General features: G+C 35.6%; 1 protein-coding gene across 3 annotated transcripts in view; it reads left to right on the forward strand.

Annotated features, from left to right (window-relative positions):
* STAG1 (STAG1 cohesin complex component) overlaps positions 1-24242 on the forward strand; it is a 419314-nt gene that overhangs the window by 283806 nt on the left and 111266 nt on the right. For all 3 annotated transcript variants that reach the window (XM_019934217.3, XM_073803799.1, XM_019934218.3), the window contains one exon: positions 15644-15767. In XM_019934217.3, coding sequence (XP_019789776.1) covers positions 15644-15767 — 124 coding nt within the window. The remainder of the gene's footprint in view (positions 1-15643; positions 15768-24242) is intronic.

The raw sequence follows: 24242 nt of genomic DNA on the forward strand, positions 1-24242 counted from the left end.
TAAGGCCTGTGTTTCTTGATTGATTTTCTATCTGGATGATCTGTCCTTTGGTGTAAGTCGGGTGTTAAAGTCCCCAAATGTTATTTTGTTACAGTCAGTTTCTCCTTTTGCATCTGTTATCATTTGCCTTATATATTTAGGTGCTCCAACGTTGGATGCATATATATTTACAATTGTTATATCTTCTTCTTGGATTGATCCTTTGATCATCATGTAGCGTCCCTCTTCGTATCTTGTTACAGTCTTTATTTTAAAGTCTATTTTGTCTGATATGAGTATTGCTACTCCACCTTCCTTCTGATTTCCATTTGTGTGGAATAACTTTTTCCATCCCCTTACTTTCAGTCTGTATGTGTCTCTAGATCTGAAGGGAGTCTCTTTGAAGGCAGCACACATATGGATCCTGTTTTTTGCATCTATTCAGCCAGTCTGTGTCTCTTGGTTAGAGCATTTAATCCATTTACATTTAAGGTGATTATCAATGTGTATGTTCTTATTGCCATTTTGTTAATTGTTTTGGATTTGTTTTTGTAGGTCTTTTTTTTCTCCTTTCTTTTTTTGTTCTCTTCCCTTGTGACTTGATGACTGTCTTTAGTGTTATGTTTGGATTCCTTTTTCTTTTTTGTGTGTATATCTATTACATGTTTTGGTTCGTGGTTACCATGAGGTTTTTGTATAGCAGTCTATATATATGTTTTTGTTTTAAGTTGTTGATATCTTAATTTCAAATGCATTTTAGATACCCTGCATTTGTACTCCCCTCCCCTCACAATAACTGTTTTTGATCTTATATTTTATATCTAATTTTTTTATGTATCCCTTAACTGTCGTCGTTTTTTTGGATACAAATGATTTTATTACCTTTGTCTTTTAATCTCCCTACCAGCTTTGTATATGGATGATTTCCTACCCCTATTATATGTTTCCCTTTACCAGTGAGCTTTTCAATTTTGTCCTTTTCTTGTTTCTAGTTGTGGCCTTTTTTTTCAGCCTAGTTCCTTTAGCATTTGTTGTGAAGCTAGTCTTTTAGCATTTGCATGTCTGTAAAGCTTTTGATTTGTCCATCAGATCTGAACAAGAGCCTTGCTGGTAGAGTATTCTTGGTTATAGGTTTTTCTCTTTTATGACTTTAAGTAATATTGTGCCCCTCCCTTCTGGCCTGCAGAGTTTCTGCTGGAAAATCAACTGGTAGCCTTATCGTAGTTCCCTTGTATTTAATTTGTTGCTTTTCCCTTGTTGCTTTTAATACTCTCTCTTTATCTTTAACTTTTGTTAATTGAGTACAATGTGTCTAGGTGTGTTCCTCTGTGGGTTAATCCTGTATGGGACTCTCTACTTCCTGGACTTGGGTGACTGTTTTCTTTCCTAGGTTAGGGAACTTTCCAGCTATTATCTCTTCAAATATTTTCTCAGGTTCGTTCTCTCTCTTTTCCTTCTGGGACCCCTATAATGTGAATATTAGTGTGCTTTAGTTCTCAAACTTGCTCATTTCATTCTTTTTTCTTTTTTCTATTCCGTGGCAGTGATTTTCACTACTCTGTTTTCCAGCTCACTGATACATTCTTCTGCCTCATTTAGTCTGCTATTGATTCCTTCTATTGTGTTTTTCATTTCAGTTATTGTATTCTTCAATTCTGTTTGGTTCTTCTTTATATTTTCTAATTCTTTGTTAAAAACTCCTAATTTCTCGCTCCATGCATCCATTCTCGTCCCAGTACCTTTTATCATCTTTACAATAATTACTCTGAACTCTTTCTCAGGTAGATTGCCTGACTCCACATCACTTAGTTGTTATTCTGTAGTTTTGTCTTGTTCCTTCATCTGAAACATATTCCTCTGTCACCTCATTTTGTCTAAATTGCTATTTGTATTTTTATGTGTGTGGTAAGTTGGTTACATTTCTCTTGAGATTGTTCTTGTTTCCTGAGGTAAGTTTGTATGGCTGTAAACTTCCCTCTTAGAACTGCTTTTCCTGTGTCCCATAAGTTTTGGATTGTTGTGTTTTTGTTTTCATTTGTCTCAGGGTAATTTCTGATTTCCTGTTTGATGTCTTCAGTGATGTCTCGACCTTGTAGAAGTGCCCCTCTGTAGGTTACATCCTATGCTTCCCAGCAGTGCACTCCCGTCTTGTAATCCAAGGACCAAGGCCTAGTTGGTCCCAGGGTAATGTCTGGCCTGCATTTCCAAATTCAGTCTGCAAGCTGAGTGTAGTTTTCTTGTTTCTGGTGTCTGCCTCCTGGTGGGTGAGACTGGTCTAGAGGCTTGTGCAGGCTTCCTAGTGGGAGGGGTAGAGCTGGGTTTTGGCTCTCTGATGGTCAGGGCCTTGTCTAGAGGCCTGTCTTCAGGTGGATGTTGGCTCAGGAAATCTTAGGAATCCTGTCTGATGATGGATGGGGATGTGTCCCCATCCAGTTAGTTTTTTGGCCTGAGGCATCCCAGGACTGGAGCCTATAGGCTATTGGATGGGGCCAGCTCTTGTGCTGATGCCCGAAGCCAGATGTTAGCCTCCCCAAGCATTCATTCAAATGAATACTCCCTGATATGTCTGTCACCAGTGTCTATGTCCCCAGGGTGAGCCACAGCTGCCCCCCGCCTCCACAGGAGACCCTCCAAGACCAGCAGGTAGGTCTGGCCCAGGCTTCTATCAAATTACTGCTTTTGCCCTTTGACCCAGTGCACGTGAGATTTTGTATGCACCCTTTAAGAGTTAAGTCTTTATTTTCCCCAGTCCTGTGGACCTCCTGTAATCAAGCCCTCCTGGCCTTTAAAGCCAAATGCTCTTGGGGCTTCTCTGCCCAGTGCTGGACCCCCAACCTAGACAGCCTGTTGTGGGGCTCATAACTCTCACTCTTGTGAGAGAACCTTTACAATACAATTATTCTCTAGTATGTGGGTTGCCCACCCAGGTATGGGATTTGATTATATTGCGAGTCTGCCCCTCCTGCTGGTCTTGTTGTGGTTCCTTCTTTATGTCTTTTGTTGTACAAAACCTTTTCTGGTAAGTTACAGTCTTCAGTGATGTAAGTTACATCTTACAACAATTGATGATTGTTCTGAAAATTATTGTGATTTTGGTGTGCTTGTGAGAGGAGGTGAGTTTAGCATCTTTCTACTCCTCCATCTTGGCCACTCCTTTCTCTATTATTCTTTTTTTATCTTGTTGGATGTCATTTGCTGAAATTTCCCTAGGAATTTTTGTATCTGTGTTTAAGGGGGATATATGTCTATAACTCTTTTATTTTACTGAGTGTCTCTGACTGTTTTTGGTACCAATGTGATGCTGGCTTTGTAGAATGAGTTGTGATGTATTCTCTTCTTTTTAATTTTCTGGAACAGTTGAATAAAATTGGTATTATTTCTTCCTCTGATAGGAATTAAACCATTGGGTTCTAGAGTTTTCTTTGTAAGGATGTTTTAAACTACAAATTAAATTTCTTTAGTAGATATAAGACTGTTCAGTTTGTCTTACAAAAAAATGATAGATTCATCTAAGTTGTTGAAGTATATTCAAGAAATATCAGCATAAAGTTGTTCATAGTATTGGTGGTTTCATCTCTCACATATCAGTCTGTCTAGAGCTAATCAATTATATTTATATTTTCTTAGAAAATGAGATTTTGGTTAATTGTACTTCTCTATTTTTCTGTTTTCTGTTTCACTTGATTACTATTCTTTTACTGTTCTTTGGGTTTCCTTCCTCTGCCCTTTAGTTTCTCAGGGGGGAAATGGATATCACTGATATAAGGCCTTACTTTTTTCTCTCCTATTAATTTTTACTCCTATAAATTTCTTTCTTAGCCGTGCTATAGCTGTATCCCCTAAATTTGGATATGTTGTGTTTCCATTTTCATTTAGTTCAGAATACGTCCTAATTTCCATCTGGACTTGTTTCTTTGGGTCATGGATTATTTAGAAGTTTGGTATATATTTGCAAATATCTCAGAACTTTCTGTTATTGTCTCCTAACTTAAGTTCATTCTAGTCAGAGAACATACTTTATGTGACTTGAATGCTTTTAAGTTTATTGATATTTGTTTTATGGCCCATAGTATGTTCTATCTTGATAAATTTTTTATTTGCATAGGAAAAGAGTATGTATCATGGTTTTGTTTTTATGTCAATTAGGTCAAACTTGGTTGATGGTTGTTGTTGAAGTCTTTTTTATCCGTACTGATTGTCTGTCTTTTTATTCTAACAATTATCAAGAGGGATTTTGTAGGAGTACTTTTTGTATTCTTGATACAGGTGCATTATCACATAAATGATTTTCATATTTTTCCCCAGCCTTTGGCTTTCCTTTCATTTTCTTAATGATACCTTTTGAAGAACAAAAGTTTTCAATTTGAATGCAGTAATTTATCAATTTTTCTTCTATGGTCATGCTTTTGATGTCATATCTGTGAACATTTTTCCTAACCCAAACTGTTCTTCTGTGTTTTATTCTAGAAGTTTAATCATTTAATCATTTAAGTTAATTTATATGAATGATTTTTTTAAGTTAATTCTTGTTTATGGTGCGATATAAGGACACTTTTTGCATATAGATATTCATTTTTACAAACACTATTGGTGAAAGGCTGTTCTTCAGCTGAGTTGCTTTAGCACTTCTCTTGGGAATCAAATGACCATGAATGCAAAGTTTTATTTCTGGATTTTCTAATTTGTCCTTAAACTCTTACCAGCTGTATTGATTACAGTACTTTTAAGGTATTTCTTAAAAGCTTTGTTGAGATGTAATTGACATATAACATATGTAAGTTTAAGGTGTACAACAAGATTCTTTGAAACACATAATATATTGTGAAATGATTATCACAATAAGGCTAGTTAATACCTCTATCGTCTCAAGTAATTACCTTTTACAATTTAGGTGGTGATAACATTTAAGAATTACTCCCTTAGCAACTTTCAACTGTGTACTACAGTATTGTTAACTGTAGTCACCATGGTATGGTGTACATTAGGTCCCTAGAACCTATTTATCTTATAACTAGAAGTTTGTACTCTTTGACCAACATCTCCCCAGTTTCCTCCCACCCCAGCATCTGGTGACCACCTTTCTACTCTCTATTTCTATTAGTTTAGCATTTTTAGAGTCTACATATAAGTGAGAGCATACAGTATTTTTCTTTTAGAGTAAGTTTTTAAAATTAGGTAGTATTATGTCCTTTTACTTTGTTTTTCAAAATTGTTATGACTATTATAGATTCTTTACATTTCTATATAAATTCTATAATCAAATTGTCAATTTTTACACAAAATCTTGCTGGAATTTTGGTAGAGAATATAATGAATCAGTACACCAATTTGGAGAGAATTTCCTTCCTCATTATATTGAATTTTCCATTCTGTGAATATAGGTTGTATCTCCATTTATTTACATATTCTGTAGTTTCTCTTAGCAATTTTTATTATTTTCAGTGTACGTCTTATACTACTTTTGTTAAATTTATTTTTGTTTTCATTTTTATTTTGTTATAATGGGAATCGTGTCCTTAATTTTTGTTCTAGACTCTTCCTTATTAATATGTAAAATATTATTTTATTACTGCAAAATTATAAAATACTTTCATTAGTTCTGTAGTTTGGGGGTTTTGTTTTTGTAGCTTCTTTCATAAAGGATCATGCCATTTGTGAACAAAGGCACTTTTAATTTTTTTATTGGCCTATTGTACTGAATAGAATCTGCAGTACAATATTGAGTAAAAGTGGTGAGAGAGGACAGCTTTACTTTTATTCCTGATCTTAATGGGAAAATAATTAGTCTTTAAAATTAAGTATAATGTCATTAGCTGTAAGTTTTTTATGTCGATACCCGTTAGTAGGATGAGATTCCCTTCTGGTTTTGTTAGGTGTTTTTATTGTGATTGATTGTTTGATTTCATTTTTTCTGCTTCAATTGAGATAAAAATACAGGCTTTTTTATTGATATAAGGTATTATATTCATTCATTTTCAGATATTAGACCAATCTTGCAATCTGGGAAAATTCCACATGGTCATGGGATATAATGTTTTTTCTATGCTACTGGATTTAGTTTGCTAATATTTTGTTAGGGATTTTTGTGTCTACTTTCATAAGGGGTATTAATATGCTTACTAGCCTCAGAGAACTGGAAAATGTTCCCTCCTGCTCTATTTTCTGAAAGAGTTTATGGAAGATTGTTTTTTTTCGGTTTTCTCTTGTTTTATTAATTTGATAGAATTCACCATGGAAGTCCTTTAAGCCTAGGTTTTCCTTTGTGTGAAGATTTTCATTTACTAATTAAACTTATTATAGATCTATCCAAATTTTCTATTCCTTGTTGATTCTTTATGGTAATTTGTCTCTTTCAGACAATACTTTATTTCATGCATATTGCACATTTGTTTGTATGTTATTTATGATATTTCTTTATAATCATTTTTATTTCTGTAGGATGTCTCCTTACTCATTCTTGATTTTGTAATTTGTATCTTCTCTCTTTTTTGTGTTGGTCAGTCAGCCTAGCTAAAGGTTTATCAGTTATATTGATCTTTTCAAAGAATAAACTTTTGCTTTCATTGACTTTATTTATGTATTTTTTTATTTCATTGATTTTTGCTTCAACCTTAATATTTCCTTCCATGTGATTGCTTTAGTTTTAATTTACTTGTCTTCTTTTAGTTTCCTATGGTAGATTGTTGATTTGTATAGCCTTCTTCCTTTCTTTTCTGGCATGCTAAGCTATAAATTTCCCTCGAAGTACCACTTTAGTGACATACCATGACTTTTTATACAACAAATATGTTGTATTTTAAATTTTTATTCAGAACTAAGTATTTCCTTATTTTATTTGTGATTTCTTCTTCGACTCATGGGTTGTTAAGTTTTCTTGTTTAATTTCAAAATATTTGGAGGTTTTCCAAATTAATTTCTCTTCTTAATTTCTAGTTTAATTGCATTGTTGTTAGTAAACACACTTTCAGGTATTGATATTTAAATCATTTTATACTTTATGGGCCTTGTTTTTTCCTTAATCAGTTGGATTATCCAAAAAAAAAAAAAACTACATGTGCATATAAAAAGGATATATTCTGCTGTTTTGTTACATCTTCCTGTAAACCTTTTTATCATTATGAAATGTTCTTTTTTAGTATGACTTTTTTTTTTTGTCTCAAAGACTTCTTTGCCTGATAATAATATATCTCTAGTTCTTTTATGGTTACTTTTTGTATGATGTATCTTTTATCATCCTTTCACTGTTTGTGTCTTTGAATATGAAATATATCTCTTATAGACAGCCTAGAGTTGGATCTTGTGTTTTTATCCATTGAACAATCTCTGTTATTTTCTTTATGGTTGCTACAGAAACTACATCCCATTAGCATGACTAATTTCACATAAATGTAGCATCTTTGCTCCAGTATAGCCCCATTTTCTTTTTCTTCCTTTGTACTATTATTGTCAAATATCTTTTATCTCTATTTGGTATTATCCCAACATTACCATTTTAACTATTATCAGTATATACAATATTAAGATTTTCAATGAAATTAAACAAAGAAGTATTCATGCTATCTTCTCTTTTTACCCTGTTGTTAACATTTCCAGCATTCTTCATTTTCTTCTATGAATTTGAGTTATTGTATAGAGTTACTTCCTTTCAGTTTGAAGGACTTTCTTTACAGTTTCTTATAAGGCAAGTGTCCTAGCAGTCTTTGTTTATCTGGAAATGTCATTATTTCATCTTCCATATTTGAAAGATAGTTTGGCTGGATATAGAATTCTTGGTGGACAGTTCTATTTTCCTTTAACACTTTTACTGCCTTTCTACCACCTACTGGACTTCATTGTCTCTGAGTAAAAAATTAGTTGTTAATCTTGCTGTTCCCCTGTACATTTATGAGTCACTTTTTTTGTAGCTTTTATTTTCTTTTCTTCTTTTTTTCCCCATTTTTCTTTGGCTTTCAACAGTTTGCTTATGTGTTTAGATATGGATCTCTTTGTGTTTATCCTACTAATATTTTGTTGACCTTTTTGGATCTGTAGATTCATGTTTTTCATCAAATTTCATAAGCTTTTAGCAGTTGATTCTTCAAGTATTTTTTACCCATTTCTCTTTGTTTGTACTCCTTTCACACATATACTGGTATACATGATATTGTTTCCTAGGCTTTTGGAGCTTACGTGCATGTGCGCGCTCTCACACACTCTCTCTCTCTCGTTTTTCCTTCCTCAATGTTTTTCATCTCTATTCTTTGGGTAATTTCTGTTTACCTATCTTCAGGTTCAGTGTTTTTTTTCTGTCAACTCAAGTATGCTGCTGAAACCATATGGTGAGTTTTTTATTTCTGTTATTGTACTTTTCAGTTGGTCCTATTTTTATAGTTGCTGTTTCTTTATCATAATCCACTGTTGGTTGAGGCCTTGTCATGTTCTCATCTAGTTCTTTGAATATAGCATCTTTAAATATAATCTGATTATATTTATTGGATTTCCTTAAAAACGTTGCTAAATTTAACAGCTGGGCCCACTCGGAGCAGTTTCTTTAGACTGTTTCAATTTCCAAGTATAGGTATTACTTCGCTTTTTCTTTGTACATCATATAATCTTTTGTTAAAAACTGTGCATTTTACAAAATATATCTTAGCAAATATGGATTCTGATTTTTTTCCCCTGAAGTTTGTCGTATTGTTGGGGGTTTTGTTTTTGAATAATTTACTTGGACTTAATCTGAGGAATTTATCTCTCCTGGACTGTAGCTTTAGGCTAGCAGAACTCTGCTATTTCCCCATTCATTTCTTACAGAGTTTGCTCTTTTTATTGAAATCTTCCCTGGGTGTTGGTATTTAGCATGTTGCTACCAATCAAGTCAGCTTCCTCATCTTAAAACCATGGTTTTCATGGGCATTCCCAATCCTGCTACCTCCACTACACCTGCTGCTCTGAGTTTTAGGGTGTTTGAAGGGGTTATGTCCATTCAAGAATGCCATAGATTTTTGCTGTTTTGGGCCCAAATTTCATCAGCTTTTTACGAGTAAATGCTTATCAACATTTTGAATCTATTTCCAGAAAACTAAAAAGATTGCTTTTGTATTTTGAGTTATTTGGGGGGACGGGAAGAAAGGTGTTTTCTCTTAATATAGAATCGTAGGTTGACCTTTTTTTTTTTCAGTCTTTTAAAGGAATTGATCCATTATCTGTGGTTTGGCTTGTTTCCAACTAGAACTGCTGTCATTCTTATCTTGTGTCCTTTGTAGTTAATTTATCTTTTGCTCTTGGTTACATTTAAATTTTTTTTTTGTTTTGTAACTAGTTTAACAATTTTGTCATGTTCTTCAGGGTCGTTTTCTTCATTTTTCTTTTATTACCTCCAGGCTCTCCTCAAGCCTCTTGAATATATATATTTTGTTGTAACTTTTAATGTTCTGTTTCACTAGTTTTATCATCTGTGTCATTTCTGATTCTGTTTGTTTTGATTAATTTTCCCCTTATTATGGGTCATTTTCTTTGAATGCCTGGCAATTTTTATTAGGTGCCAACCACTGTGGGTTTTGTTTTGTTGGGTACCAAACAATGTATTCTTAAGATATTCATCCACTTTTCTCTGGGACATAATTAATGTTTGATCTTTTCAAGACTTTAAGGTTTGTTAAGTGGACCAGGGCAGCGTTTAGTCTAAGGTTAACTTTACCCAGATACTAAGATAAAACCATTCTTTGTACTTTTCTTGATGCCCTGTGAATTACAAGGTTTTTCTGCTCTGCCTCACTGGAACACAAAGTATTCCAAGCCCTATGTTTGCTCCAGAGGTTGCCCTCTCTGCTGTTGCCATTCTTTCCCCAGCATTGAGTGGTTTGTTCACATGTACATGCTCTTTATACTCAGCTGAAGAGTTGATAGGGTCTTTCTGCAGATGCCCAGCGCTCACTCTCTCTGTGCATCTCTGGTACTGTGCCTTGTAAAATCTAACCACCTTGTTCTCTAGAGTCCCAGCTTCTTTTCCTCAACTTTGGGAAATACCCAGGCTCTGTATACGTTCCCCTGCCTATACCACTGCCCTGCTCTGCCTGATATCCAACACCTAAAAAATATTATTTTATGTATTTTATGCAGTTTTTTTAGTTTTTTCAAGTGGAAGAAGCATAAATCCTGTCTATCTTGGCTCAGCCACACAATTTTGAATGCAGAATCCATATCATTTTTTATGATTTTACCTCAATCTTCAACACCAAAATAACACAGCCTTTATTTCATTTTAGTGACCCACCCTTTCTGAGTCTTGCCAAAATTTTAAACCTATTATTCTCATAAAAGCAACAATTCTTTAATTTCCTACTGTTACCTTATTGATTTTTTAATTTAATCAGACCTTGCATACAAGTATTGAATCTGTCATAGCTCACTTTTGATACACTAAAATTTCAATTCCTCTGGGCTTCCTTGGTGGCGCAGTGGTTAAGAATCTGCCTGCCAGTGCAGGGGACGTGGGTTCGAGCCCTAGGCCAGGAAGATCCCACATGCCGTGGAACAACTAAGCCCTTGTGCCACAACTGCTAAGCCTGTGCTCTGGAGCCCAGGAGGCACAATTACTGAAGCCCACGTGCTTAGAGCCTGTGCTCCACAACAAGAAAAGCCACCACAATGAGAATCCTGCACACTGCAACGAAGAGTAGCCCCTGCTCGCTGCAACTAGAGAAAGCCCATGTGCAGCAACGAAGACCCAACGCAGCCAAAATAAACTAAATAAATAAATTTATTAAAAAAAATTTCAGTTCCTCAAAAGAGCGTTGAAAATATAGGTGAGAGTATGACCTGCCTGCCAAAGTGATCAGCATGTCATGGATACCAATCATTGGTTTTTCCAGAAGTATCACTTAGTCCACTTTATTGATTAAGGGAAAATGTTACTGCATGTACCTACTAGAAATAGAAGTGCTGTGGAGAGATGACACTTTAAGTTAATGCGTTTTCTCTCCTGCCACCCCAACTTCAAAAATTAAATATTAATTAAAATTAAATTAATTGTTAGATTTAAATTGTTAGATTATTGTTAGATATTAAAGTAAAGGCATACTAACTGAGGATCAGTAAATTAGGTAAGTTTTCCATAGAAATGAACATAATTATTCTTCTATGCTTTAAAAAAGAGCTACAGCAGAGGATTAATTGCCCCAGAATTATTCTTTTCTAGTTTTTTTCTTTCTTTGAGTTTGCAAGTAAAGTGTATTCTAACTTCATTTTTAGTTGTTCATTTCAAGGCCCCAGTACTAGAACTATGAAAATTCGTTCATCTTGTGATCTTCTTTATACATTTCCTCTTGTCTTACTAACTTTTTTGCCCCCTACTTAATCTTTGCTTTGGAAACTTCCAAACACCTGCAGCTAAACGTTATCTTTCTAAATGGAGTGAGACCTTTGGAAATAGAGATTAAGGTGTTAAAAATAAATGTAATATAAAAATCAAAGACTGAAGATCTCTAAAATATGAGAAAAATATCTGTATATCAAAAAATATATTGTAGGGTCTTCCCTCGTGGCGCAGTGGTTGAGGGTCCGCCTGCCAATTCAGGGGACATGGGTTCGTGTCCCGGTCCGGGAAGATCCCACATGCCGCAGAGCGGCTGGGCCTGTGAGCCATGGCCGCTGGACCTGCGCATCCGGAGCCTGTTGCTCTGCAACGGGAGAGGCCACAGCAGTGAGAAGCCCGTGTACTGAAGGGGGGAAAAATATGTGTGTATATATATATATATATATATATATAGTAAGTCAGGGATATTTAGAAATATACTGCATTTTCATTTTGTACTTCATTTACTTAAATAGAATGTTAGTTCCTAGAAGGCAAGAAGAAAGCTATCTATGGTAATAAGAGGATGTGCCATGAATCATGGAAGACCTGAAAGTTTACTAGAGCTTGAAAGAATAATCATTGTAGGTAATCAGAGTGGAATAAGGGCACTGTGAGTGTAGGAGTCACCACAGACATGTAATGTGTGCAGTTGAGCTATTTGGACTAAAGAACTCATTCATAGACCAAACTAAAAGAAGATTGGTTATGGCTCAATTGGTAAAAGGCCTTCAATAACAGTAAAACTAAGACTATTGGTTATCTTTTGCCATATAACAACTTACCCCAAAACTTGGTGCACTATACATTATCTCATTGTTACTATGGGTCAAGAATTTGGGAGTGGCCTAGCTAAGGGGTTCTGGCTTAAGTTCTCTCATCAGATTGCAGTCAAGACTTTGGTTGAGGCTGCAGTCATTTGAAGGCTTGACTGTGGTTGGAGCATCTGCTTCTCATACGTCTTACTCACATGGCTGGTGGAAGAAGACTTAGTTACTCACCACATTGAGTTCTCTATAAGGCAGCTAGAATGTCCTTAAGACATGGCAGTTGGCTTTCCTGAGAGAGATTGATCCAAGAGAGAGAGCAAAGGAAAAGTCACTATGTCTTTTTTGACCTAGCTTCAGATGCCAAAATTCATCATTTCCACTGAATTATATTTATTAGAAACAAGTTAATAAGTACACCCATATTCAAGAAAAGAAGCATGTGTCTCCACCAAAGGAATAGTAACAGAAAATTTGTGGACATTTTAAGACCACCACAAAGAAATTCTTATTTTACTGTATAGTCTGTAATTACATAATATAGTTACATGTAGAGAATGATTAATAGGGTAGTATCAGCAAGCAAAGTAGATTAGAGCTCCAAAACCCAAATAGGAGAAAAATCACCTAGGGACTTTTAATAGTAGTAGAATGGGCTGTCTTACATACATAGTCAAATTGTAGATCTAAAAAGGATATGAAAAAAATTTTAAGTTAAAGTGGGAGGCATCAGACTAGCATCTGAAGTAGACAAGGACTGGGATTCCAAGAAGATAAGCTGTATCTAAATGTTGGCAGTGCTTACAGAGAAGAGCTGTGTTTCAAGAACATGAGCTTTTGGCAGTCTAATAAGCATGAGAAAAAGGTATTAGAGGTTAGGCTTAGACATAGAAATGGTTATAAAAAAAGATTTTGAGCAATATTTTCCTACTGAAATAAAGCTAAGCCTTTATATTCTCTAGCCTTAGAAATCAGCCACCTATAATCTCAATACCAGAGGTAATGGTAATACCAATGGTAATGAATGGAAGAATGATTGAGCTATGTATTATGAGTTACTGTACTTAGTAGTCACTATAGTTTTAATCAAAATACCATACCTATTCATTGTGTCCTTACCCTACTTCTCTGAGCTTGTGTAATAAAAAACTCAGCCTGGTTTTGTTTGCTTTAATTTTTTTGATTGGTTTGTACAAGCGTATTTTAGCAGAGAATAAGTGTAATTGATCTTTGGGATTTGGGGATTTTGTGGTTATGTTTTGGTTTTGGAGGGGAGCTATTTTATTTTGTTTTATTTTTGCTGCTGTTATTATTTTTTTTAATTTGTACAGCCCAGTAGAAGACAAAGTATATGAACTTGTAGTTCTTAGAAGTGGAAATTTATATAAAATAGTAGAACAATACCAAGTGACAGGTAGGGATGAAAGCACTATATGGAAAAATTTGTTAATATCTAATTCAGGTGAAGATGTGTATTCCTTCTCACCCAGTAAATTTCACTTCTGAGTATAACAACAGTGTCTCACAGACTTGACTGACCATTTCCTACATCAAGTACACAGATGTTCCAAGAAAAAATACTTACTTGCCTTACCCCATGTGAAGCATTTTAGTATTTTCTATCCCAAATACTTTTTTTTTCCCCACTCACTAAATTTATTTCATAATGTGCTGGTAGGTAGTAATGCACTGTTTTAAAAACACTGCCCTAGGGGAAACGCTTACACAAGCAGACATGTACGAGAATGCTTATGCCATTCATTGTTAATAAAATCAAAAACTTGGAAACAACCTAAATATCTGCCACTGAGAGAATGTATAAGTAATTTGTAATTTATTTATAGAAAGGAACACTGAACATCAGTTAAAGTTAATATATTGGACTTGGAGCTATATGAATCAGTGTGTATAAATTGCAAAACTGGTTTGTGAAAAAATCTAATTGGAGAGGAAGCCTATAAGATATAATGTATGTAAAGTTTCAAAATATGTAAAACATATATGAAGTTAAAGCATAATAACTTTGTAATGTCTGAAATTTTTCATATTTAGAAAAAAAGAAATACCCTTGAACCATTCACATTCATTATTTTAAAGGTCAAGGAACATTCTTTCACAGTTTTTAAGCTACTTTTTATATTGTATCATCTATGAATGTCTAGATTGATGACAATTAAAAGATTATAATAATGAACATTGATGGAAAGTTTTAGTAGGTACCAGGCACAGTTCTAAGTATTTTATTGATACTTTTATTAAGTGAGTTCATCCTCACAGTCACTGTGAGGTCTAGGTTCAGTTATTATCCCTGTTTTACAGGTGAGGAAATCTAAGAAAGAGGGAAATAACTTGCAGCTAGTAAATAGCAGAGTCAGGATTTGAACTCAGGATGTCTTACTCCAAAGTCTGTATCATTAGCCTCTGTGCTATAGAATCTCTCCATGAGAAAAAGGTATAAACAACAGCAAAAGTGTAGGAAAACTAAAGACTGTAATTGGTAGTATGGTTTTGAAAGAGAAAGTTTCTCACATTTTTATTCTTTAAGCAATGACATGGACTTAGAAGGAACTAAGATTTATTAGAGCAGAGAATTAAATATTAGAATACTAGCACTCATTTTATCACAAAAGAGAAACTAAGGAAAGCTCCTTGACAGATGATTGCCTTGTGTAAATTGGAGAATTAAAAATTATTCATGTATGGTAACTCAGAAACCTTTAAGATTGATCTACAAAAGAAAGGATTTATCTTAATTGTATAATACGGGGTGTTTTTAGCCAGAGTTATTATCCTGTTGAAAGATAAGGTAAAAATATTAACACTGTATTTGTTCATGGTTCACAGATTTTCGAGTAGAAGTAATTCCAGGAGGGTTGTAGTAGATGCTTATGGTGAGGTGAAAAGCTGTCTGGGCACAGAGCCAGAGACCTGACTTTTGGGGTTCGTTCTGCTACCACTTCATAGTGTGGTCACCAGGATTGTTCTGTTGTGACTAAATGTGAATTATTCTTCTTCCCTGTGCAGTTACTTCAAGGACTTGGTTTTGTAAACTACTGTACATTTTCAAATAATACAGGCTGCTACAATTTTGCCTCATAGATACTAATTTTTTGTTCATGAAAATTATTTTTTAATTCTTTAGATGTGTACTAGCTTAGAAAGAGTCACAGTTATTTAGAGAAACACGTTTTGAGTTCTCCATTATCCTGTATTTGGATGTTGATACTCTGGTTCCTCAGAAGTTTTAACATGTGTATTGATCCCATAATAATTGTGAGGCTTTCAGAAAGCTCCAAATGTCATTTCCTAGTCCATTGAAAATAGAGCAGTTGAGTCAAAATAAGATGATTTCCAGAAGCTTTTTTTTTTGTTTGGTATTGGTGGTTTTTATTTCATAGAAGCCATGTAAAAAATAGAAGATATTCAAGTTGGAGACCTTTGCGAGGGCAGATATAAAAATGGTATTTGGATAATATTATATCTATTGCTTGCTGAAAATGAGTATGAAGTACTTTCTAGCTTTGGATATTAATCAGAGGTTTGACTCTTTTTTTTCCTTCTCTAGTGATGCTATTGCTGAGATTAGAGCCATTTGTATTGAAGAAATTGGAGTATGGATGAAAATGTATAGTGATGCCTTCCTAAATGACAGTTACCTAAAATATGTTGGCTGGACTCTTCATGACAGGGTAAGTTACTCTGTTCTCAGCTTTCATAGAAGATGTACTTGTCCTAAGATTAATTCTAGAAAGCTAGGAATTAAGATGGCATTGGGGGTGTCCCTGGTGGCACAGTGGTTGAGAGTCCGCCTGCTGATGCAGGGGACATGGGTTCGTGCCCCGGTCCGGGAAGATCCCACATGCCGCGGAGCGGCTGGGCCCATGAGCCATGGCCGCTGAGCCTGCGTGTCCGGAGCCTGTGCTCTGCACCGGGAAAGGCCACAACAGTGAGAGGCCCTCATACCGCAAAAGAAAAAGAAAAAAAAAAAGATGGCATTGGTTGGTTTTTCTCAAGCTTTATAATAATATGGAAATTTAAGATGATACAGCTGAATACTATTTACTTGTGGCCATGATGAAACTTGAGACATCAGCATATGTGTGAAAACCGTGTCTTACTTAGTTGTAATGCCGTCTTAAAGCAAGGTTGGCAACCTGGTACATCTAAATTTTAAGAGAATGTAGTATCTCAATAAGCTAATTATAATTTTTTTCTAGTTTGGAATCAAAAGAGATTCCTGTTTCTCTTAATATATAGGAACTAAATAAGCTTTCTTATTTGAATTCTCTAAGGTCATATCATAGTAGAATGTTTTAGCAGAGTTGAATAGATTTGTTGGATTCTAGAATATCTGGTCTTAAAATCTGTCTCTACTTCCACTCTCTTAGAAAAGGCTCTGACTTAAAAGGAATCTCACATTATTAAGTCCTGAGTATGTAATCCTTAAATAACCAAGGATAGGAATGATAAATTGCTGGAATTTTTATATTGAATGACCTGACATTCTATAACTTGAATTGCCAGATTTTCACACACAAAAAAGAAATCTTAATAATGATTTCTTTTAAAAGATGTTATATTCCATTATTCGAATTGTTAAAAGTATCATAACTATTAGAAGATATTTTATCTTTTTTTTTCATTTTATCTTTTTAAATGCAATTATATTCTTAGACTTTTACAGTAATTTTGGTAATAGTCTAAGACTTATTTTCTATATATTACCATTATTAGCCTGTGGAGCATTTTTTACTTATTGATTGATTGATTGATTGATTGATTTTTTTAGACAGCTCAGAGCAATTTATTTTTTTTATAGGTTTGGCATTTTTTTTTAATTTTTTTTTTGAAGTATTGTTGGTTTATAGTGCTGTGCCAATCTCTGCTGTACAGTAAAGTGACTAAGTTATACACATATGTACATTCTTTTTTATATTTTATATTATGTTTTATCACAGGATATTCAATATAGTTCCCTGTGTTATACATTAGAACCTTGTTGTTTATCCATTCTAAATGTAATAGTTTGCATCTACCAATCCCAAACTCCCAGTACATCCTTCTCCCTGCCCAACTTGAGTCTGTTTCTGTTTTGTAGATAGGTTCATTTGTGCCATATTTTAAATTCCACATATAAGTGGTATCATATATTTGTCTTTCTATTTCTGACTTCACTTAGTATGACAATCTCTAGTTGCATCCATGTTGCTGCAAATGGTATTATTTTGTTCTTTTTGTGGCTGAATAGTATTCCATTGTATATATTTACTACATCCTCTTTATCCATTCCTCTGTCGATGGACATTTAAGTTGTTTCTATGTTTTGGCTATTGTGAACAGTGCTGCTATGAACATAGGGGTGCATGTATCTTTTGAATTATAGTTTTGTTCAGGTATATTCCCAGGAGGGGGATTGCTGGATTATGTGGTAATTCTGTTTTTAGTTTTCTGAGTAGCCTGCATACTGTTCTCCATAGTGGTTGTACCAGCTTACAGTTCCCCCCAACAGTGTAGGAGTTCCCTTTTCTCCACATCCTCTCCAGCATTTGTTATTTGTAGACTTTTTAATGATGGCCATTCTGACTGGTGTGAGGTGGTACCTCAGTGTAGTTTTGATTTGCATTTGTCTAATAATTAGTGATGTTGAGCATCTTTTCATGTGCCTATTGGTGATCTGTATGTCTTCTTTGGAGAAATGTCTATTAAGGTCTTCTGCCCATTTTTCAATTGGGTTATTTGTTTTTTTGTTGATGAGTTGCATGAGTTTTTTGTATATTTTGTAGATTAAGCCTCGTCTGTTGCATCATTTGCAAATATTTTCTCCCATTTGGTAGGTTGTCTTTCTTCTTTTTTTATGGTTTTCTTTGCTGTGCAAAAGCTTGCAAGTTTGATTAGGCCCCATTTGTTTATTTTTGTTTTTATTTGTATTGCCTTGGGAGTCTGACCTAAGAAAACATTGGTACAATTTATGTCAGAGGATATTTTGCCTATGCTCTCTTCTAGGAGTTTTATGGTATGTTGTCTTATGTTTAAGTCTTTAAGCCATTTTGAGTTTATTTTTGTGCATGGTGTAAGGGTGTGTTCTAACTTCATTGATTTACATGCAGCTGTCCAACTTTCCCAGCACCATTTGCTGAAGAAACTTCCTTTTTCCCCTTGTATATTCTTACCTCCTTTGTCAAAGATTAATTGACAATAGGTGTGTGGTTTATTTCTGGGCTCTCTATTCTGTTCCATTGATCCATATGCCCGTTTTTGTACCAGTACCACACTGTTTTGATTACTGTAGCTTTGTAGCATTGTCTGAAGTCTGGGGAGTTATGCCTTTGTTTTTTTCCTCAGGATGGCTCTAGCACTTCTGGGTCTTTTATGGTTCCATATAAATTTTTGGATTATTTGTTCTAGTTTTGTGAAAAATGTCATGGATAATTTTATAGGGATCGCATTAAGTCTGTAGAATGCTTTGGGTAGTATTGCCATTTTAACAATGTTAATTCTTCCAGTTCAAGAGCATGGGATATCTTTCTATTTCTTTGAATCCTCTTTCATTTCCTTTATTAATGTTTTATAGTTCTCAGCATATAAGTCTTTCACCTCCTTGGTCAGGTTTATTCCTCGATTTTTTGGGGGGTGCAATTTTAAAAGGTGTTTACATTCCCTTTCTGATATTTCGTTGTTAGTGTAAAGGAATGCAACCGATTTCTGAATGTTAATCTTCTATCCTGCTACTTTGCTGAATTTATTTGTTAGATCTAGTAGTTTTTGTGTGGAGTCCTTAGGATTTTCTGCATATAGTGACAATTTTACCTCTTCCCTTTCAATTTGAATACCTTTTATTTCTTTTTCTTGTCTGATTGCTGTGGCTAAGAATTCCAATACTATGTTGAAAAGAAATGGTGAGAGTGGTCATTCTTGTCTTGTTCCAGATTTTAGTGGGAAGGCTTTCAGCTTTTCATCGTTGATTATTATATTGACTGTGGGTTTCTCATAAATGGCTTTAATTATGTTGAGATATGTTCCCTCTATTCCCACTTTGGTAATAGTTTTTATCATGAATGAATGTTGAATTCTGTCAAATGCTTTTTCTGCATCTTTTGAGATAATCATGTGGTTTTTGACTTTTCTTTTGTTAATGTGCTGTATTGCACTGATTGATTTGCATATGTTGAACCATCCTTGTGAACCTGGGATGAATCTCACTTGGTCATAGTGTATGATCTTTTTTATGTGTTGTTGGATTCTTTTTGCTAATATTTTGCTGAGGATTTTTGCATCTATATTTATCAAAGATATTGGCCTATAATTTTCTTTTTTGGTGGTGTCTTTGTCTACTTTTGGTATCAGGGTGATGGTGGCTTCATAGAATGTCTTTGGGAGTGTTCCCTCCTCTTCAGTCTTTTGGAAGAGTTTGAGAAGAATCAGTGTAAGTTCTTTGTATGCTTGGTAGAATTCACCTGTGAAGCCATCTGGTCCTGGACTTCCGTTTGTAGGAAGTATTTTTATTACAGATTCTATTTCACTTCTAGTGATTGATCTGTTCAAATTATCTATTATTGATTCAATTTTGGTGGTCTATATGTTTCTAGAAAGTTATCCATTTCTTCTAAGTTGTGAAATTTGTTAGCATATAATGGTTTATAGTATTTTCTTATGTTCTTGTATTTCTGCGGTATCAGTTGATATTTCTTCTTTTTCATTTCTCATTTTGTTTATTTGGGTTCTCTCTCTTTTCTTCTTGGTGAGCCTGGCTAGAGGTTTGTCAATTTTGTTTACCCTTTCAAAGAACCAGCTCTTGGTTTTGTTATTTTTTCCTTTTTTTTTTAATCTCTATTTTATTTATTTCCTCCCCGATCTTTATTATTTCCTTCCTTCTGCTGACTTTAGGTTTTGTTTGTTCTTCTTTTTCTAATTCTTTTAAGTGATAGTTTAGGTTGTTTACTTGAGATTTGTCTTGTTTTTTGATGAAGGCCTGTATCACTATAAACTTCCCTCTAAGAACTGCTTTTGCTGTGTCCCATAGATTTTGTATGGTTGTGTTTTCATTGTTGTTTGTCTCAAGGTATATTTTAATTTCCTTTTTGATTTCCTCATTGACCCATTGGTTTTTTAGTAGCATGTTATTCAGTCTCCAACTAATTGTTCTTTTCTCATTTCTTTTCCTGTGGTTGATTTCTAATTTCATGCCATTGTGGTCAGAGAAAATGCCTGAAATAATTTCTGTACTCTTAAATTTGTTGAGGTTAGTTTTGTGACCTAGGATGTGGTCAGCCCTAGAGAATGTTCTGTGTGCACTCAAAAAGAATGTGTATTCTGTTTTTTGTGGGGTGGTGGTGGTGTTTGTTTTTTTTTTGGATGTAGTATCCTGAAACTATCAATTAAGTCTAACTATTGTATCATTTAGGACCTCTGTTACCTTGTTGATTCTCTGTCTGGAAATTTGTCCATTGATGTGAGTGGGGTGTTAAAGTCTCCTACTGTTGTATTCCCATCAATTTCTCCCTTTATATCTGTTAGTATTTGTTTTATGTATCAGAGGTGCTCCTATATTAGGTGCATATATGTTGATAAGTACAAAATCGTCTTCTTGTATTGATTCTTTTATCATTATGTAGTGTACTTCTTTATCTTTCTTTATAACCTTTGCTTTAAAGTCTATTTTGTCTGATATGAGTATTGCAACTCCTGCTTTCTTGTCATTTCCGTTTGCATGAAATATCTTTTACCATTCCCTCTTTCTCAATCTATGTGTATCCTTTGCCCTAAGGTGGGTCTCTTATAGGCAGCATATTGTAGACTCTTGTTTTTTCTATCCGGTCTGCCACTCTTTGTCTTTTGATTGGAGCATTCAGTCCATTGACACTTAAGGTAATTATTGATATATATATGTATTTATTGCCATTTAAAACCTTGTTTTCCAGTTGATTCTTTGTTTCTTCTTTGTTCCTTTTTCTGTTTTTCTTTTTGTGGTTTCATGATTTCCTTTTATTTTATGCTTGTGTTCTTTTTTCAGTTTTTGTGAATCTATTGTATGTTTTTCATTTGTGGTTGCCCTGTTTTCAAGTATGTTAACCCCTTCCCATATATGCTTGCTTTAGACTGGTAGTCATATAGGCTCAAACACATTTAAAAAAAACAAAAAGAATCTGCATTTTCTTACTCTCCTTCTCCACATTTTATGATTTTGATGTCCCTTTTTACATCTTCATGTTTATCCCTTTGCTGCTCCTTGTGTTTATCATTGCTTTCACAATAGGGTTTTTTTTTTTCTTTTTGATCTCTATACTGGCTAATTTAAGTGATTTACTTTCCAATTGTGATTTCCTCCTTCCTATTTCTTCTTGCTGCTTCTTTTCTATTTAGAGATGACCTTTCCATATTTCTTTCAGGATAGGTTTAGTATTGCTGTTTTCTTTCAATTTTTGCTTCTCTGAGAAATTATTTATTTCTCCTCCTATTCTACATGATAATCTTGCTGAGTAGAGTATTCTAGGTTGCAGATTTTTCTCTTTTAAGACTTTGAATATATTTTGTATGACCTTCTGGCCTGCAGTGTTTCTGTAGAGAAATCAGCTGATAGTCTTATGGGGGTTCCCTTGTAAAGAACTCTTGGTTTTTCTCTTGCTGCCTTTAGAATCCTCTCTTTATCTTTAACTTCTGCCATTTTTATTATAATATGTCTTGATGTAGGTCTGTTTGGCTTCATCTTCTTTGGGACCCTCTGTGCTTCCTGTATCTGGATATCTGTTTCCTTCTTTTAGTTTGGGAAATTTTCAGCCATAATTTTTTCAAATACATCTTCAATCCTCTTTTCTCTTTCTTCTCCTTCTGGAATCCCTGTTATGCATAGATTGGCCTGCTTTATATTATCCCGTAGGTCTCCTATGTTGCTTTCATTTTTTTTTTTTTTTTCATTTGGCTTTCTCTCTTCTGTTTTGATTGGGTAATTTCCATTAGTCTGTCTTCCAGGTCACTTATTCTTTCTTCTGCATTATTCATTCTGCTGTTCATTGCCTTGAGCTCAGCTTTTGTCTCAGCAAATGAATTTTCTAATTTTTATTGTCTCCTCCTTGTAGTTTCAAGTTCCTTTTTACAGTAATCTGCCTTTCTGTTGATAGCCTTTCTTAATTCCTTCAGTATTTTCATTACCTCCTTTTTTAACTCGGTGTCTATTAGACTGAGGAGGTCTTTTTCGTTGTTCCTGCAGGCAAATTTTTTTGGTCTTTTAACTGAGAGTGGTTCCTCTGCTTTTTCATTTTGCTTATATTTCTCTTACTCTGTGAGTTCAGGAGAAAAAATTATCTACTGTGGTCTTGGAGGGCTATTTATAAGCAGGAGAATCCCTGTGTAGCTTGTGTGGGTTCAGTATTTTTTTGACATGAGTGCTGTTTTTGGTTTGGATGCTTGCTGTCTGTTTCTTAGCATGTGCTGGCTGTTATCCCCTTGATCGGGGTGTGCAGGTGCACGCTCCCAGGGAGGCGGGAGCAAGAGTTGGCTCCCGGTCGCAGGTTTCTCTGCAATGGCGGCAGCAGGTCATGTGTCCCTGGGGAAGACACATGTGTGTCATGTGTCCCTGGGGAAGTTGGCCCTAGATCTTGGGACCCTAGGCGGCAGTGGTGTGTTGCGCACCCCTTGGAGGTGGGGGCAGTGATTGGCACCGGGTTGCAGGACCCTTGTCAGCGGTGGTTGGCTGTGCGCACTCCCGGAGAAGTTGGTCCCACTTCATGGGACCCTCTGCAGTGGCGGGCCATGCCAGCTCCTGGAAAGGTGAGGGCAGTGATCTGCACCCCCGCTCACAGGACCCTTGGCAGTGGCAGCAGCAATGGCAGCGTTCTGCACCTGCCTCTGGAGTCCAAGATGTCAGCCATGGCTCACGCCTGCCCCTGGAGCTCATATAGGCAGTGCCCTGCTGCCTGTGAGCATGCAGAGAAAGAAGCTCCTATGGCGGGCCCACCCTTCTCCTCTCATGCCCCCCAACAATGGTCCCTTGCCTCTGGTGGGCCCAGGCTTCTTCCCAGACTCCCTCAGTTTTGGCACCCTGCACCCTACCCCCCTCAGGCTTTGTTCACACAGCCAACCCCAGTCCTCTCCCCGGGGTCTGACCTCCAAAGCCCGAGCCTCAGTACCCAGCCCCCACCTGCCCCAGCAGGCAAGCGGACAAGCGTCTCGGGCTGGGGAGTGCCGGTCAGCATCGACCTGTGCAGATCTGTCTCTGCTTTGCCCTCCACACATCTGTTGCTGTGCTCTCCTCCAAGGCTCTGAAGCTACCCCTCTGTCCCCGCCAGTGGACAGAGGGACTGAGGGGACTTCCCAGTGTGCGGAAACCTTTCCTTTTTCACAGCTCCCTCCCAGAGGTTCAGGTCCATTCCCGATTCCTTTCTCTCTCTTTTTCTTTTGCCCTGCCCAGTTACATGGAGATTCTCTTGCTCTTTTGGAAGTCTGAATTCTTCTGCCAGCATTCAGTAGATGTTCTGTGAGAGTCATTCCACACATAGATGTATTTTTGATGTATCTGTGGGGAGAAGGTGAGCTCCACGTCCTACTCCTCCGCCATGTTGATCTGGTTCCCTGAGCATTTATTTTTTAAATAGTAGTGTGCTAAGTATTATCAAAGAAAACCACAAAATCACATAAATTATAATGAAAGTTCCCAAGGGAATTTTATAGGCCATTTTTGCTATAAAAGAGCATTCAGAGTGTAGGGAGATCATCATAAGTTGGTTGGTCAGTTTCAGTGACTAATTTTTAATTGAGGATTAAAAGGGATTCTTATTTCCCACCTCATTTGAAGGAAAATCCAGTTAGTGTGTACATAGTGAATTTTTTCCTGAATATATTTATTTCCCCTATCAATTCAGATTCTTTTGTCTATAGTAATAAATCCCAAACTCGATTTTGTTTTCTTTTTCCAGTCCTCATGTGGTACTGGGGACCTTTACATCTAAGCCTCATCTCAGATGCATCCAATTAAATTTTACTGGTGTGAGAGATATTAGAATTACACCTTGTGCCCTCATGCAGGCATATCCATACTACTAAATCCAAGCAGACAAGCTTTTTAGTAGAAATAAGTTTAAAGTCTTTCATTTTTATTCCCTACTACTACCATACCAGTTTTCCTCCTCTCCTCACCTCCCTAATAGAGTATTCTACTGAATTTCAATAAC

This window comes from Tursiops truncatus, chromosome 4 (assembly GCF_011762595.2).
Source record: "Tursiops truncatus isolate mTurTru1 chromosome 4, mTurTru1.mat.Y, whole genome shotgun sequence".
Lineage (NCBI taxonomy): Eukaryota > Metazoa > Chordata > Mammalia > Artiodactyla > Delphinidae > Tursiops > Tursiops truncatus.